This window comes from Poecilia latipinna, unplaced genomic scaffold (assembly GCF_001443285.1).
Source record: "Poecilia latipinna isolate Pla-1442-1.1 unplaced genomic scaffold, P_latipinna-1.0 Scaffold567, whole genome shotgun sequence".
Taxonomy (NCBI): Eukaryota; Metazoa; Chordata; class Actinopteri; order Cyprinodontiformes; family Poeciliidae; genus Poecilia; species Poecilia latipinna.
In genome coordinates, this window is record NW_015113183.1 from 225639 (window position 1) to 240297 (window position 14659).

The window sequence follows — 14659 nt, forward strand, 5'->3', positions numbered from 1 at the left end:
CAGATCAATTATCAGAGCAGGAAAACATTTTGAGTTTTTGCAGTTTTGCAGAACAAATGCACTGATTTGTAGAGCTTCACACCCAGACCTGGAAAAATAAAACTTTTTCAGAATAAATAAAGAAATAAAGAAATAAATGTTCACTGTAAAATCCAAAATATCACCAAATATATTTGGTCGAGTTCCTAGTGCAAATATCTTAGTGCACTTGAAATAAAACAAAATAAGTAACTTTCCAATAAGACATAGGAGCTCGTTTTAAATCAAGAATCAGTTTCACTCAATACATTTTCTATAATTTATAAGAACTGAAAAGTTACTTTTAAGTTAGTTTTGTCTTATTTCAAATGTATTTAGTTATTTACACCAGAAACTAGACCAAAAATACTTTGTAATGTTTTGTATTTCTCACTTTCTGTGTTCGGGAAACTTAAATTAGTGTTAGACTTCCACTTAAGATAAATAAATAGGAATAAATATTTCCTTCAGAAGTTATTCAAAAAAGATGTGTGGGAGTCACACACACACACACACACACACACACACACACACACACACGCATACACAGATACACTCCTAAGATTCAGCGCTCCAAGGCACGGCAACCAGGTGTGTGAGTGTCAGGGGTAAGAGATGCTACTCAGTCTTTTCTGACTTCCCGTCTTTGTTCTGGGATTCGGCTGTTTTCCGGAGCTGCGTCTTTTCCGAGCTGCTGTTGATCTGTTGCTCGTTTGGCCCGCTCGTTTTGCCGCTCGAGTTTTTGTCCAGGTAGTTGAGCATCTCGCTGAGGACCGTCTGGAAGGTGCTGAGCGCCGCGCAGACCGCTGGCGTGCCGAAACCGTGAGTGATCAGGCTGCAGGGAGGAGACGGAGAAACGTGAGATCAACCGAGTCCAGACAAGCCAGAGGAGAGTTTGGGGTTATTTAGGACTCTTAAATCACGGCAGATTCTCTCAAAGCTGCAGTGAAAGCTGCTGCTGCTGCTTCTTCAGGGTTTTAATGTCCACTGAATGTTTAAATTAGGCTTCATGAGGGAGGCTTTACTGGCTTCTTCCATTTGAACAGTTCTAGGTTTTGGTAAATTAGTCAATTTTCTTATACTGGCTTCTTTTTAGACACTAAAAGCTTTGATTGTCACCAAAGTATATTCAATAATAGTTGATTTATAAGATTTTAATTAATTTTCTAGACCTACACATCTCTATTCCTTCCTTCCCCATTATCACTTTGCACTTTTTCATTAGGTGGCTAAAATATTTAGCTCAGAAATGCGATATTTCTTCACAAAGTCATCAGAACAAGTGAGGACTATGGGGCATACAAAACATGTTTTTACATTTCTGCACAAAATCATCCTTAGATAATGAGATTTTAATCTGCTAGGTTCTTCCTTTCAGAATGTTTTGGGACGTCTTGTCACTTTAAATCCAAATAGGTTGCTGCTGGCCACGCCCCCAAAGTCAACACTACCACCTGAAAAAATGGCTGCAAACAGATGCGCAATTACACAGCTGTATATCTTTGAAAAGCAAAAGTGGAGCCTTCTGCACAACCAACAGGAATGTAGGAAGTGGTTTCTGGATGGTAAGTCAACAACAAAACACATATCTTCTCCAGCAGCCATTGTACAGCAGTAAAACCAGCTGACCAAACATGCTGGAGATCAGATTATCAGGAGGTTTTTAATCTGCTCACTTTCCAGACACCAAAAACAGCTGGGTGGTTCTTCATTTGCAGAAATAATCAGGCAGCAAAATTTAATGCATTCAGGGAAGATGAGGTCAAATTAGCTTAAAATCCATCTAATTTATGTTCCTTCGATAAATTTCAAATAATGCTGAATAAAAGTCACTGCAGAGTCACAAAAACAAAATACTCATCTTTCATATTAATCACTTAAAGCAAATGTGTCAAACTCGGGGCTTGTGGGCCAAGTCTGGCCCGCCGTAGCTTTTAATGTGGCCCTACAGATTCTAGGCTAAACACTAAATGTGCTTAAATATCATATCAATCAAATCAATGCAGTTTTTATCTGTTTACTGCCAAATTATATCAATCAGTCCCTCCAGTTTCTTAAGAATTATTGTGGAAATTCACACAAAATCAACAAATTCCTGCACTTTTTTGCGCTGATACATAATTGGGAGTTTATTGCAGATTTTTCTCAAAAATTGTCAAAAACTTTCTTTCTTGTACTAAACAGCTGCCTCAGCTTTAACTGATGTCAGATTATAGTCCAGGATCTACACAGCGAGGAATAAAAAGTCATAAATAAGAGCAAATATCTCCAAATTAGAACCACAAATACTTTGATTTTTATTGGAAAAAATCACAAAAAGAATCACGAAAACCTGGAGGGACTGGAAAGATGTTCAATAATATTTAATTTTAATAATTCATTGATATTTTAACAGTTAGTGATCAGGTTTTTATCAATACACAACCGGCCCTTTAAGAGGGTTCATGGTCTGGATTTGGCCCAAAGCAAACATGAGTTCGACTCTCCTGACGTCAAGCTTGGAGTTCTTCAGTGAATATCTCAACCCTCTCTATCAGTTTGGTAACTTTTCTCAAATGTGACATTTCCCGTAATGAGGCTCCTCTCCTCTCGCTGTTTGTGCCAAATCTCCAAAAGCACAGCTGCGTCGTTTGGAAAGTAGCAAAGAGGTCACTGGCTCAACGCGCAGAGCTTCTCGCAGCAGTTTTTAAAACCAAGAGTGACACAAATAGAGCGTCTCTCTCTCTCTCCTGATGTGCTAATTTGTGTAAATGCTACCTGAAGTGTGTGAGGTGTCTCTGGATGTCCAGGTCCAGGATGGGGGTCGGCCTGGAGGAGCCCAGAGGAGAGCGGTCCTGGCTCAGCAGGTCCTGGAACTCCTTACAGATTTGCCTGACAGGCAGGAGGAGGGAGAGAGGAAGGGTTGACCATCTGTCCCCGACCACAAACCCACACTTCTCCCCACAAACCCATCCATCTTCATCACTTTAAATCAGAAAAAATAAAATAAAAACTGCTAATGTAGAGAAGGACGTGGTCAGGTTTTAAAATTCACTTCAAAGAGGAAGTTTGCACCGGAGTGGGCGATTTGGATTTAAAGCTTTATCATAAAAGTGACGATAAAATATACTGAACTCTCTTTTAGGTAACTATTGGTGCGACTGTCACAGCAAACACCAGTCACACGAAGAAGAGAAATTAAACTGCAAATGCATTTAACAATGCAGAAAACAGCAAAACTAACAATCCAGACAGTTTGCAGGTCTTTAAGTTTCATCAGCTGGAATTTTTCGTGATGGTGATAAATCAAAATTATTGAGAAATTTATTACGATAAATGATATGAGGCGAAAAATGTGCTTATTGATTACTAAAAAACTTTAAGCACCAAGAAAACTTATCAAAGATGCATCTGACATGGAAATCCAGAAACACGTGAGATAAGACTATTTATGATTGTGTTTTATATGTGCACTGCAAAAACACAAAATCTTACCAAGTATTTCTGCAGCAAATATCTTAGTTCACTTTAAATAAGAACAAACTGAGTTACAGGAGCAGAAGCCGGAGCTCGTTTTATTCCTTAATATTAATGAAAAACTGGCAGATTGTTTCACTTTAGGGAAAAGTGTCTCGTTACAAGTGAAACAAATCAATATTATTGACTTAAAAGAAGCTCTGATCCCGCAGAAAGTCAGCTGTAAATTAGTTTTGTCTTATTTTACTCAGATTATTACTTGGCAATATTTTGTTTTTGTTTGCAGCGTGTTCCTGTCTCCTCCTCACTTCGTTGCCAGAACCATCTTCTTGCGTGCGTTGGTCTCTTTCGGCTCACTGTGCTGCCTCGCCAAATGTTCTCCCACCGCCTTGCTGGGAAACTCGGTCTCACAGGTGTAGCCGAAGTCCCTCGCCAGGTGGAGCGCCTCACCTGCAGCCAACAAAAAGCACCAGGAATGAGCAGGGAGGCGAGGAGTAGAGCGGATTAAATATTAAAAACGTGATGAGCGGCGTGACGCACCTTCCACCAGGGAGGTGAGCAGCGTGACGTTGGCAGCTTTCCTCCGTCCTGCCGGCAGGTTGAGGCCCAAACGGTCGAGTTTCTCACGAAGACACCGGCCGCCGTTCTTGGACTTTGCTCTGCCAAAACAAAGTCGTACGTTTAGCTGCAGAAGGAGATGATATTTTGGGTGATGTTTTAAAGAGCTTCAGTGATGGAACTGACTTAACTTGACAAAGGCAAAGTGAGGATGAAAACATTTAATTCATTGCATAAAACGAGGTTTTGCTTTGCGCTTCGTTATCCTGAAGGCAACAATTATTCAGTTTTAGTGTGAAAGTTGTAGCAGCACATTTCCCTCGCATATCGTTTTTCAGATGTATTTAGGAATGTGAAACTCAATGAGTAAAGAAATGTTACATTTAGTGACATTTTTTGATAAAACCAAAGTGGCTCTCTGCAGAGGGCGGCATGACGTAAGGGGCGCCAAAAAATATAAAATACATCAGCAGATAATCAGTTTTTATTCAAAAAAGCTTCCTGATCTGCTCTCTGAAGTATTATAACCTCCGACGATGCTGAAGCTATTTTCTGATTTACTTTTTACACCTTTATCAAAATTAAAGGATTTATAAGTAACTTTTTTATGATTTTTTTTTTCAGAGCTATTTGCTTTTGTCTTGTTCAAAATCTTAAATATTCAGACTGTTTAGACATCAAACGGTCAATTCTGCACTGCACCGAGATTCTGTGAAACAAATTTTGAGATTTAACCGCTTATTCTTTGAGGAATAGGGCTGAAACGATTAATCTGATTAATCGATTATTGAAATAATCATCACCTTACTCGGTAATCAATTAATCGTTAACTGTGTGGGTGTAGAGCTCAAAAACAGGCTGTTTTCTGAAGAAACAACATAATCAGAGCAGTAATTAAACCAAAACTACACAAAATATACACACTGTACATTTTGCATTATATTAGAAAAACATTTGTCTGTAAATCTTACCAAGTATTTCTGGTCGAGTTTCTAATGCAAATATCTTGTTACACTTGAAATAAGACAAATTAACTCAAAAGTAACTTTTTAGCAGGATGTGGGAGCTTGTTTTAAGTAAATAATTCCTTAATATTGATGAAAAAGTTCTGGTTCCACTGGCAGATAATTTAACTTATAAGATCATAAATGATATAAGTTAAATAATCTGCCAATAGAACTAGAGGTTTTTAATCAATATAAGGGATTATTTACTTAAAACAAGATATCTGCGCTAGAAACTAGACCAAAATTACTTGGTAAGATTTTGTGTTTTTGCAGTGCGTTCTGTGCAAAACTCCTCAAATAAAGCTAAAAATAAATAAAATAATAAAAATCTCTTATTAAGCACCTTTTGTTGTCCGTTTATTATTCAGTTAATCCAAAATTAGTCAATTTATTGATAAATCCAGCAGAAAAGGCTGAACTTTCACATGTTTGAAGAGTTTTTTAGCTGCAGATGCAAACTTTGCTACAAATAATCAAGCGTCGCCTAAAGACATTTTATCTTAAATGTTTTTGTTTATCTTCATCTTTTAATGTATTTCTTACAAACAGGACTGGAACAAAACTAAGAGCCGCATTAAAAACCTCCAGGTTTTTGCTCCAAATACTGATTTCTGAGTTAAATCATTAGTTTTGTTGTTTCTAAATTAATATAAACTTGTTTTCTTTGCATCTTTTTTCATATGTTGACCATTTCTCATTTTCTGCTAATAAAAATCTTTGCTTGTAATTTCAGAGACATGCTGTCAGAAGCTCATGGAATAAAAGAACAATGTTTATTTTACTCAAACATAAACCTATAAAGAGTAAAATCAGAGAATCTGATCATTTTAAGTTGTCTCTTAATTTTTCCTAGAGCTGTATAAATATATATTTAGACAGAAAAATGCAGATATTTTAGTACAAATTATCCAAATTTAGTTTGTTTTATGGTATCTCTCATATATATTTGTATATTTATTCTAGATTTCACTGATCATCTGAAGGGGTCTCTTAATTTTTCCAGAGCTGCATATATATATATAAAAAAGAAAATCTGCAGAATTTTTCTATCCAGTTAGCTGATTAATCGTCAGAATAATTGATGGATTATTAGTTGAGCTTTTTGGCATTAATAAAACCTTAAACTAGTGAGTTGTGACGGTTGGATTGGAGGAGTTCCTCCACTCCTGCACAGTTAACACGTAGCACCAATATTTGGAGCATAATCAATATTAATCCACATAAAGACGAGCCTCTCGGTTTGTGCTGGTGTTTTTTCCCTCTGCCTTTGTTGATGCCTCGTCTGGTAGCCATATTCTCTCCCTCCTCTCTTCTCCTTTTCTCTCCAGCTCATCAATAATACAGCGCTGGCAACTCCTGCCTTCCTCTGCTGCCTGTGATCCTGGCGTGCTTTGGCCTGGTCTCGCCTCCCTCTGGCTCCCTGGGCATGGCGGCGCGTGCAGCCCCGGCCTTCTTGTGGGCGCAGAAATATATCCTCCGTTTTATCTGAGGGCTACAAAGACTCTCCGAAGCTCAGCAGCCAGATTTAGGCCTGAAAATCGAGAGCTTCTGCTACCCAAAAATCCCTCTCCACCAAAAAGAAATGTCCTCGCTCGTCCACTGCTGCGCGATGTGGGAGGATTTAAACGGTTAAATTAAGACATTTTGCGCATTCAGGTTGTGTTTTTGCACCGACCTGCGCAGGATGCCGCCCAGCAGGGAGGCGTTGAGGCACTCTGGAGGGGAAAGTCGTCTCTTCACCTCGGCGATGGTGACTTTGTACTTGGAGGTGGAGCTGAGCAGCGACAGGCGACCCGGTACGGAGCAGAACAGGTCTGTGGGATTCACCACGCACGTCCCGCCTGCAAACATGCAGAGGTCAGAGGTCAGAGGGACAAAAACAGCAACGTTTGGGAATAAATGTGATTAGTGCAGGATTATCAGGGAGAGCCAGATAAGAACTTAAACATATATAAAATTATGAGAATAAAGTCATAAGTTTCTGACTTTATTCTTGTATTATTTCGACTTTATTCTCAATATTTTCACATTAGTCTCGTAATATTATGACTTTATTTTCATTATTTCAACTTTATTCTCTTAATATTTTGACTTTTGTCTTATTATATGATTTTAATCTTGTATTATTTAGATTTTATTCTCATATTACTTCATTTTCTTCATAGTATGGCCCTAATACTAACCGATTAGGACAGATTATAGTCTTTGACATTTCAATGTTTATCAACATGTTAACTTAACTGATAGTTTTTAATCGCTGAGATGTTTGAATTTTGTCCAGAAAAGTGAAATATGTAATTCAAAAGCAGAATTAAGGCCAGTAGATCTGTTAAACTTATGTGCAACTTATTTTTTTTATGAAAGTATTAAACCCCTGCAGCTTTAACACAACCTCATCAGCCTGCTTTGTTTTCCCAGGGACAGAATAAAATGTACCTAATATATCTGGTGTGTTTTAAAGGATCTGAAGAGCTACGGGAGCCCACAAGGACATTTTAATATTAAAAGAAATCTGGATGTTCCTTCTGCTCCGTTTGCATTCAGGAAACTCATTTCTGGTCATAAACTGACATATTATTCCTTTAAAATAAAGAAGAATACTTAGCAAGAGGCTTGTTTGAGGGTAAATGTATATTTGTTTAAAAGAAACGTGTAAATTTGTTGTTTCGTTGAGATGATCCTCATGTTCATCTGTGTGAAATCTGGTTTAATCCTGAAGGCAAAGCAAAGAAAAGAAATGTGCAGATGTGACAGGATCAATGAGAAAATCTTTTATCTCGTTTCTCGCTCAGGTTTCATTTCCAATGATTTATAAAGAGTCAGACGAGTGGAAAGTTGGCGTGTGAGAAGAAAACTTTTGCATTTCAACATTAACCCTAAAGCCAGAACATCCAGTCAGGTCTGCATGTTTCAAATCGACTCTTTCCAGCCTGAACCCATTGTTCCCCGAAAATTTAAATCGTAAAAAAAACAAACTCATTTCTAAAGCGCTGAAGCAAAACTTTTATCTATCAGATCATTTCTGACCAATCATCTCAGGAAAATCCTCACAGGAACGAAGACAAACCTCAAACAGACATTTAAATATAACATCATCTGCATGTATTCGTGTTCCAGGTTCGGCTCAGTATTAAAGTTTATGTAAGAGTTTTTCTTCCAGGAGGGGAAAAACAAAAGCGAAGCCTTCAAGATGCAGAAAGCGGCTTCGCATTATTAATCACACCTGCATCAGCGCTACCGGTCCTGACCGAGATGCATTTATGTACAGATGTAAAATATGTATTGACTTCTCTGGGTGTGTGTTTTCATTATTAGGCTTTCACTGGAGCGAACAGCCTAAGTGGCTGAAATGCAAGGTTTCTGTCGATCCTCTGTGGGCTATGTTCTATTATTTATCCGCCTCGTTATCAGATCTAACAGCAGGGTGTGTCGCTTTGTTATTAGCCGCGTTGGAAGTGATGAAGTGAAATAAAAAGACGCCTTTTAGGCTGATAGAGCGGCACTGCAGGCGAAGATCGGACGATCCTTTCTGGAGGTAATTTGACCACCAACAAGGTTTTTATTTCATGACAACTCACTGTGGAAGCATCAGTACATCTACTGTTGCTTGGAAAACCAGATTTTAGATACTTTTGTGTCTTTTAGGTAAATCTAATGCAGTTTTAAAAGGAAAATATTTATCCTAATATGAAATATAATAATGAAGCAGATCCACAAGCTTTACAAAATCAGGGTTTTTTTGTTAATTAAAGGGCCGGTATTATGTGTTTATACCAAAATCAAGTAACTTTGTCAACTTCAGAACAGAATTAAATCATCTGAATTACTTCTTGCTTTTAAAATAAGCTCAGCTCCTTGGCATCAATGCAAACTTGCATTCATGACACAAAAACAAAAATAAAAAAGTAAAAACTTTCCATGCACATTTTATTTAAATTTTAATTATTTTGCACTAATCTAATTGTAACTTAAAAGCTAACAAATGAGGCAGTGCAACTCCTGCTGAACATCTGTAGCAATATGTGATTGTAGAGAAATGTTTATTTTGTTTATGAAGAATAATTTATATAGTTTGTCTAAATGTAGGAAGACGGGCGAGTTGGGAACTCGACCAATGAGGCACAATTTCAAAGCACTAAATTACCAAATAAATTTACTTTTAACTCATGTTTGATATATAATATTTTTAACAACTGCAAACCTCTCAATCTCCTTGTTTTCTACATCTAATTTCACTGCAAAGCAATCAGATAAAATATGTTGAATTCGAGACGAAGACGACATAAAACAGGAAAAACCTTAAAAAATAAGAGATTTGAATCATGTAGACTTGAACATTTGGTTTGTTTTTATATTTTAATGATATTTATGCACTGAGTTTTGAACTTTACAAAGTGTTGATTCAGTGTAAGCAAAAAACTAATTTGTTTTTTGTAGTTAAAATAAAACAAAATGTAAGTGAATTGTAAGCATGACGGTGATTAATGTGTGTTTTTTCTCCTGGAATGAAACTTTATACATAAATTTAAAAGGCATTTTCAGAATATTCTCTTTTTACACTTCAGTCTCGATAAAATGTTTTTCCCTCTCGCTTCTTAAAACGTTTGCGCTGCCTTTAGTAGTAAAGTGTTGACTTTTTAGTTATTTTCTGAATCCAGCCTGATCTTACATGAATTCATCAGTTATAAATTTCTTTTCAGATTCTGTCCCACATCACCTGAAACTTCCTGCCTCAAATAATAACCTCTCATTTTCCAGAAGATGAGAATTTTAAGAGGAAAATTGAATATTTTCTAAAAACTGAAGTGATTTTCTGTTTTGACCCAAAGTTTTATATCGTCATTAAAAAAGTTGTAACCTTAAACAAAGTTATTCCTCTTTTCTCTGGATTAAAGCAATCAACTATAAAGCTGATCATCAATGAAGTAATCAGATGTATTGGCTAAAGGTAGAGAACTAGATAAGATCATTTCGGTAAAAACTTTCCTCTTGGAGCTGCAGGATTAGCATTAAGCTGCAATTTATTGTAGTAGGAAATTTGAATAAACGTATATGAGCTTTTATGTTTGTTGACTTTTATGTTATGAGTTTTTTTTAGCTTAGCTATAGAAATGTGCATGCTAGTAAATCTGACCTGACGCTGCTCAGCAGCCAGACCCGCCACACTTTGAATTACCAAAACAAAACGTACGAAAGTCTTAAAAGTAACCATCCTCTACATATTAGATACTGAAGTTTGATACTTTTGAAGCTTTAATTGGCGTCATATATTATTATTGTTATTATTATTATTATTATTATTATTATTATTATTATTAATGCTGCACTGATGCTGTTAGTGGGTTGAAATTATCCTCAGATCTGTTGGCGTCCAAATGAAATAAAGGGAAATTTGAATTAAGACGATTAATCGTGTTTTTATTTGTATCTTATATGCATTTTGTTTACCTGCCTTGGGAGAACAGATAGAAATTAATTAGCCGGGGGCCAAATCTTTTTAAACCGTTCTTGTGGATGACAAATAAATAAACATAAACTAAACTAAACAAGCTGTACCCTGTTTTTTTTCTTCTTCCTCCTCCACTGACAATCTTTTATTCATAGTCAGCAGAAATGTTGTGGCTTTTCCTCATTTTCTGGCTACAGGAAGACTGTTATATAAATAAAGAAGAGGTGTCATCCAGCTGCTTTGCAGCTTTCATACCTGGAACACCTCGCTGCTGTGGAAACAAAGGCCGGCTGGACTCCAGCTGCACCATTTGTACCAGCATCCACTTCCACTCAGCCTGTCAAACATGGACGACTGGAGGCTCAAGGAATCGATAGATAAGGCTGCTGTTCGTTAAGCTGGCGAGTGCGCGGCCCCGTGTCTGGGCACGATGTGACACGAACCCGCGCTCACCTGTCCGTCAGGCTCACGCGCTCTGACAGGGGGGCGCGCGTCTCTGAAAGCCGCGCGGTTCACATCATATTAATTCCCCTAAAAATGTTTTGATTCAAAGTAGTTTGTATTTTATGTTGCCAAGGGCGATCGAAAAGAGCTATTGCCGGTAGTGCAGTCAGTGGAGCGCGCGGGCCCAGAGGCGATAACGGTATTTAAGCAACGGAGAGTAGCCTCGGGCTGCGGCGCGAGCGGCGGGCGGGATCACACGCGGAATCAAGCGCCTTTTACGAGTTTGCCACGAAAATTAAAGAAAAAGAGACGAGGGCCAAATGCCATTCTCCTCATATTTTAACAACAATGTTTATAGCTGCAAAAAGAGAAAGGGGGGAGAAAAAAAGAAGAGCGGATGTGCGTGCGTGCGTGCGCGGGGAAACGTAGCGGGGGCGCGCGTCAGACAGATCAGCTTGATCTTTCCGGGCTGCTGTTAGGCTGAAGAAGTGGGAAAAGGGAAAGCAGCGTGATTAAAAACACAGACGACTCCTCCTAAGTAGGATCCGCATTTCTTGAGTGATTTTCTTTTGAAAAAGGTTATGTGAATATTCATGCCGCCAAAGCCGCAGTCAGAAAGAACAACATTAATATGATCTCGGCTGAATCCGGGGGCCCCGCTCGGCATTAGCATATCAAAGCGTGCGCCCGAGGCGAGAGAAGCTATCGATACGGGAGCGGGAGGTAAAGCAAAGATTATTGGTTGTGATGGTTGCAGCGGCTGAGCTCAGGGCCAAATACGGCGCACCATTAACCGAAAGTGATGGCGGAGGGATTCCCGCGTCAATCCGAGAGAAAAGCCCCAACACCTAGGCAGGGCAGGGCTGATGAAAAATTAAACCCAAAAGACACCAGCCTTCCTTTCTGCCTCTGTGTGGAAAATTACACACAGTCACCATGCAGGAAAAGAAACACAAGCGAGCTTTGATGGAGCAAAAAGAAGATCCGCAGCGTGTTTTAAGCCCCACTCGTGAGGAAACAGGACGGCCTGCTACGTGTTTATTCAGGCTCAAACAACACGCGCACAGGTAGATTCAGACACCATCCTCCAAACCCACAGGCTAAATCTGCGCTCTGCAGTCCAGTCTGATACATAATAATATCTAAAGTAAACACAGTATATTTAGGAAGCAATAGGAATCAAATGTAGACCCAATTGTATAAATTTTAAATAAATTTAATTGATAAATGCTAGCTTACTGCAATGGTGAGCTACTAAAGTGATTGAAAATTAAAGATAAAAGACTTGAACAGATTAGAAATTGTATTTTTATTATTTATTATAATAACTGACTGACTTTTTTTATGGCTCATTGCCCAAGGTGCCATTTTATAAGGGGCAGCACAAACAAGTTTTTTATTGCTTATTTGTTTAACTCAATAAGGCATCTCCAGCTCCAGTGAGTAGTGTAAATACAAATTTGATCAAAATCTACATATCGATAACAGCAAAGCTGGGTTATTCTATGTTAAATTAAAGCCCCACTACACTAATTTGTAAGAAATCTTAGCAATGTTTAATCACTTTTTGTTTTTAAATTCAACAAAATGGAACTAAATATTCCATTTGTAAAGCAACTTTTATTTATTCTATTGAATGTGACTGAAAAATTCTCCTTGCTTTTAAGGAGCTAGCATAGTCAGCTAGCTACTCTACAATCCTTTCTTACAACAAAAACATCGGCTGCAAACATATCGTATTATATCATATGTTGATCATTTATTAGTATTTTATTTCCTGTAAAGTCTGTAAAATTTGAGTGACAACGGAAGTAAAACTCCTTGATTGTGCTCACAGCTAACAACGCAGCTAATAATGCTAATTCGGATTAGCATAAACGGTAAACAAAACAGGTAGCCTAGCATTGCCTTTTGATGTGTCATTTAGCATTATTATTATTATTACTACTACTACGCATTAGTTCGTGACTTTGTTGACATTTTAATTGTCTGGGAGAGTTTAGTGAGTCTGCACGAAAAAAAAAACCCGTAGGTGTTGAGTGACAGTTCGTTTCACGGTGGAAGTGGGGAGCAGTGCGGGTGTGTGTGCGTGTAGTGTTTAAACAGGCGAGAAAAGCGGGGCCGTTCCTGCTGTAACATGTTGACAGCAGACAAGAGAGGAGTGTTCCGCCTGTTTGTCTATCTGCTCGCTGTCTTGTCTTGTGTCGAGCCGTGACTGTTTTCCACGGCCTCCGGTGCAACAACACAGAGAGGAAATAAACGGGGGGTCCTTACCTCTCCGGATGACGCCCCCTTGGCCGTTCAGTACGAGCCCACACTGCGCCTCCACGGAGCCCTGCAGAGACAAGCGCTCATTAGTTTGGCAGACTGTAAAAACACGCCTGCTGCTGCAAAAGCCTGTAATATGTTTGTTGTTTTTGCGCGCAGGTGCGCAAAACATTCAGCTGTGAACTGAAAATCCGCCATGTGAGGAAAGTATTTCATGTGAATATTTGTTTTAATGGATGAGTTTCCCAACTTTGCAAGTGAAAATAAAACAAAAAATGAATCGAGAGATTCTAGAAGTGAATTTTTTTTACACATTTGAGCTTTTTAATGACTATTTAAGAGTTTACAAATCCTTGCTTTTAATTTGTTTGGATAAAAATTATCCAAAATGTGACTTTTTTGCTCGTCCGTGACTTTTGTTGTTGTTGTTTTTTTACAATATCACCACCAAAGGGGGAAAAGGTAATTCCTACCAGTTTTATGTGCAAAATATTTTTTTATAAATATCAACAAAGAGGAATAAAGATGAATATTTTATCCAATTATTTCACTCAAAACCCAGCCATTATCTCCCTTTATCCCAGAAAGAATAGAAAAAACTGAGTTAAAATGTGACATTAATCCACATTGTGTCAACTGAAAGATCACACATTTTAGTCAAAAATCAAGAGGTGAGAAATATTGTAAAAGTAAGGATTTTGCTGAAACTGTCAAATCAGGCGACTTTTGAAAACATAAAAACAAATAGAGTGTTGTCACCTTCCTAAAATATTGTCACTTTTGGTTTAAAGAAAAGTCACTTCTATAAAGGTGAAAATATTGTTTTGGAGAGAGAAAACACACAAAGTCGTATTAATATTCTTGTTTAAATAAAAAAACAGACCCAAATGTTTACATTCTGTCAGAACAAAATGTCTAATGAAACTCAAGACATTCTGTTATGATCTTTAATTTTAGTATTTTTAACGACGCCCAACCCCCTCCAACCTCTGTCCAAAACTTTCTGGAGGCGCCCTGTCCTCCATCAATTCAACTTCATAAATATAAAGCTCTGGAAAAGATTAAGATTAACCTCCTGGGTTAAAACATTGGTGTTGTTGTTTCTAAATGAAGATGAACTTGTTTTCTTTGCATTATTTGAGCTCTGAAAGCACTGCATCTTTTTTTATTTTTATTTTGACAGTTTCTCATTTCCTGCTAATAAATACTAAATTTCTGCTTGAAATTTCAGAGACATGTTGTCAGTAGTTCATAGAATAAAAGAACAATGTTTGTTTTACTCAAACAGAAACCTATAAAAAGTAAAATCAGAGAAACTGATAATTCAAAGACAATTTTAGGTTTTATATACACACACACACACACACACACACAAATATATATATATATATATATATACATATATATATATATATATATATATATATATATATATATATATATATATATATATATATAT

The 14659-nt window shown here is 37.6% G+C and overlaps 1 protein-coding gene and 2 long non-coding RNA genes across 6 annotated transcripts in view; 2 read left to right on the forward strand and 1 right to left on the reverse strand.

Annotated features, from left to right (window-relative positions):
- LOC106953175 (uncharacterized) overlaps window positions 1-6618 on the forward strand; it is a 73908-nt gene extending 67290 nt beyond the window's left edge. The window contains exon 3 of the long non-coding RNA XR_001426146.1: window positions 6368-6618. This is a non-coding gene — a long non-coding RNA (uncharacterized LOC106953175). The remainder of the gene's footprint in view (window positions 1-6367) is intronic.
- On the forward strand, window positions 187-5186 carry LOC106953176 (uncharacterized). Its single transcript, XR_001426147.1, has 3 exons — window positions 187-227; window positions 4698-4700; window positions 5075-5186. It is a non-coding gene; the product is annotated as an uncharacterized LOC106953176 (long non-coding RNA).
- Window positions 219-14659, reverse strand: part of tfap2d (transcription factor AP-2 delta (activating enhancer binding protein 2 delta)) — a 35715-nt gene continuing 21274 nt past the window's right edge. For all 4 annotated transcript variants that reach the window (XM_015041749.1, XM_015041750.1, XM_015041748.1 and 1 more), the window contains 6 exons: window positions 13207-13267; window positions 6715-6880; window positions 4015-4133; window positions 3783-3924; window positions 2776-2889; window positions 219-853 (listed from right to left, as the gene is read on the reverse strand). In XM_015041749.1, the coding sequence (XP_014897235.1) occupies window positions 637-853; window positions 2776-2889; window positions 3783-3924; window positions 4015-4133; window positions 6715-6880; window positions 13207-13267 (819 nt within the window). In that variant the 3' untranslated portion in view covers window positions 219-636. The remainder of the gene's footprint in view (window positions 854-2775; window positions 2890-3782; window positions 3925-4014; window positions 4134-6714; window positions 6881-13206; window positions 13268-14659) is intronic.